The sequence below is a fragment of the Rattus rattus genome, chromosome 4 (assembly GCF_011064425.1).
Source record: "Rattus rattus isolate New Zealand chromosome 4, Rrattus_CSIRO_v1, whole genome shotgun sequence".
Taxonomy (NCBI): domain Eukaryota; kingdom Metazoa; phylum Chordata; class Mammalia; order Rodentia; family Muridae; genus Rattus; species Rattus rattus.
In genome coordinates this window covers 178,072,648-178,075,743 of record NC_046157.1, presented here as the reverse complement: position 1 = coordinate 178,075,743, position 3,096 = coordinate 178,072,648, and the positions used below count along the sequence as shown (strand labels likewise).

Sequence of the window (3,096 nt, the reverse complement as noted above, 5' to 3'; positions counted from 1 at the left end):
GGAAGATGCATTGCTTACGGGGATCAATCTGTGACTTGAATTCTAGGTAGTAAATAGTCCTAGTAAGAGTACCAGGAAGCCCTGGTCCTGCTAATACTGAACCCCTCAGTGAACTAGACAGTTGGGGAGGGGCGGGCAATAGGGGAGGGGTGGGGGAACACCCACACGAAGGGGAGGGGGAGGGGGGATGTTGCTTGAAACCAGGAAAGGGAATAACACTCAAAAATGTATATAAGAAATATTCAAGTTAATAAAAAAGAAAAAAAAAAAAAAAAAAAAAAAAAAAGGACTTTGAGGTCTAATCCCTCACTAGTCAGAGTGGCTTACAAGATGGAGCAATGCTAGGGCTCTATCTGTGAGCATGCCATAACAACAGTAATAGAGTCAGGCCTTAGGCATCCCTTTGAAATGGAGCTCAAGTTGGGACCATCACTGAACCTCCTTTCCCTTAGTTTCTTCTCTATTTTTTGTCTCTGCAGTTCTTATAGACAGGAAACAATTTGGGTCTGTTTTTGCCTATAGAATAGCAACCTCATCCCTTCACTTTATACCCTGTCTTTCTGCTGGAGGTGAACTCTACAAGCTCCTTCTCTCCCCATTGTTGGACATTTCATCTAAAGTCCCTCTCTTTGAGTCCTGAGAGTTTCTCCCCTTCCAGGTCTCTGTACATTCTAGAGGGTCCCCCACCTCCCATTCTCTTACCCTCTGAGAGGCCCTGACAGAGACAACCACAGATACTTATACACAACCAATGGACTGAAGTCAGGAACCCCTGTGATTGAATAGGAAAGGCTAGAAGATGAGGGAGGAGGGCAGCCCTGTAGGAAGACCCAGACCCTGAACCTCTCAGGACACTGAGCCACCAGCCAGGCAGCATATAATAGCTGGTTTGAGGCCCAACACATATGCAGCAGAGGACAGCCTGTCTGGCCTCAGAGGGAGAAGATTTGCCTAACCCTTGAGAGACTTGAGGCCACAGGGAGTAGGGAGGCCTGGTGCAGGGAGTAGGGGTTGGGGATCCAGGAAGGATGAGAGGAATGGGATGGAAATGTGGGGAGGATGGACTGGGAGTGGGATAATGACTAGACTGTAAAAAATTAAAAGCAATAAAAATTGTAAAAAAAAAAAAAAAAAAAGGGGGAACAAGAATACCCTTGGCAGGGAAGAGTGAGGCAAAGATTAAACAGAGACTGAAGGGAACACCCATTCAGAGCCTGCCCACATGTGGCCCATATATATACAGCCACCCAATTAGACAAGATGGATGAAGCAAAAGAAGTGCAGAAGTGTAGATCGCTCCTGAGAGACACAGCCAGAATACAGCAAATACAGAGGCGAATGCCAGCAGCAAACCACTGAACTGAGAATAGGACCCCCGTTGAAGGAATCAGAGAAAGAACTGGAAGAGGTTAAAGGGGCTCGAGACCCCATATGTACAACAATGCCAAGCAACCAGAGCTTCCAGGGACTAAGCCACTACCTAAAGACTATACATGGACTGACCCTGGACTCTGACCTCATAGGCAGCAATGAATATCCTAGTAAGATCACCAGTGGAAGGGGAAGCCCTGGGTCCTGCTAAGACTGAACCCCCAGTGAACCAGACTGTTGGGGGGAGGGCGGCAATGGGGGGAGGGTGAGGAGGGGAACACCCATAAGGAAGGGGGGGGAGGGGATGTTTGCCCGGAAACCGGGAAACGGAATAACACTCGAAATGTATATAAGAAATACTCAAGTTAATAAAAAAAAAAATACTAGCATAGGCACCTCAGAGAGTCATTTGACTCTGAGGTAAACAGCCTGAAGACTTTTAATCCTCTTTTCTCTCACCCGTGCTGTTTTTGGTGGGTGTCAAGTTGGTATAAGCATCAGAGGGCAGTGTGGCAACATTTGTCAACAACCTGGACATGCTTCTACTCTGGACTAGTCAATTCTTCTTCTAGGAATTTGTCTCAATAGACTCACAGTAGACTGCCAAGGGGATAAAACAGGACTTCTGCTAATTCTCCAGGAAGCAACAAAACACTACAAGTAAACTAAATGTCCATCAATGAGATAACTAGATGCTTTACATAGATACACTACTTAATAATAAGTCACAACTGTCTTATGGCATGCAAAGGTCATGCAAATAATACACTACGAGGGAGGGAGAGAGGCGTTTAGAAAACAACTATTTTTTCAGTAAACGTGGTAGATGAAAATCGAGATGGAAATTACAGAAATCATATTTCATGTGAAATCAGCTTTAAGTCCTAAGGTCATAAATAATTTATTTCCCAATATTCCTTCTCCTTTGATTTTTTTTCTACCTTCCGAATTTTGTAGGTGAATATTTGAGAGTTGAAATTCAAACTTACCTCCTTTAAAATAATAAAAATTCAGCAAAACAAAAAACAAAAAAACAATGGTTTTAAAATTACGGTCTGTGCCTCTAGAATTATCATTGAAGAAAGTAGTTGTGTGCTAATAAAAGTCGATAGTAAAGTGTTCATCAACAGAAGTGCAAAGAAACAAGACAGAATTAACATGGGGGAGTTTATACACACACACATACACACACAACAGATATATATATATATATATATTACATATAACACATATATATGTAATATACATGGAACAAACACACACATAGCACATATATGTAACACATAGGTGACACACACCACACATATGTGACACATCCATACATAACACACACATAACATCCATATGTAACACACATATGTAACAAACACACATGGCACATACATATGTAACACACCCATATATAATACACACATACACACACACACACACACACACACATGAAGATTCAGATGTTACCAAATAATGTATTTATTTAATGAAATGCTTTGATAATTTAATGTGTCATCAATAAACTTAGAGAGAATAAGCATTGCATGGTTTCTTTGTGTCCATATTTTTGCTGTTTGAGATATGAAATAAAGTGGACATTGAAAATCCCAGTATGCTATGATCCAACTTATCTGTGGAGTCTAAAAGAATCAAACTCAGGACCAGAGAGCATAAAGATGGTAAACAGGGCTGGGGACCAGTAGACGGAGAAAGAAGAGATGCCTGGCAAAGGGC

The 3,096-nt window shown here is 42.0% G+C and overlaps 1 protein-coding gene across 1 annotated transcript in view; it reads right to left on the bottom strand.

The window, feature by feature from the left end:
* L3mbtl4 (L3MBTL histone methyl-lysine binding protein 4) overlaps positions 1 to 1,909 on the bottom strand; it is a 323,366-nt gene extending 321,457 nt beyond the window's left edge. Inside the window, exon 1 of the mRNA XM_032899789.1 lies at positions 1,831 to 1,909. Coding sequence (XP_032755680.1) covers positions 1,831 to 1,909 — 79 coding nt within the window. The remainder of the gene's footprint in view (positions 1 to 1,830) is intronic.
* Positions 1,910 to 3,096: the final 1,187 nt, after the last annotated feature.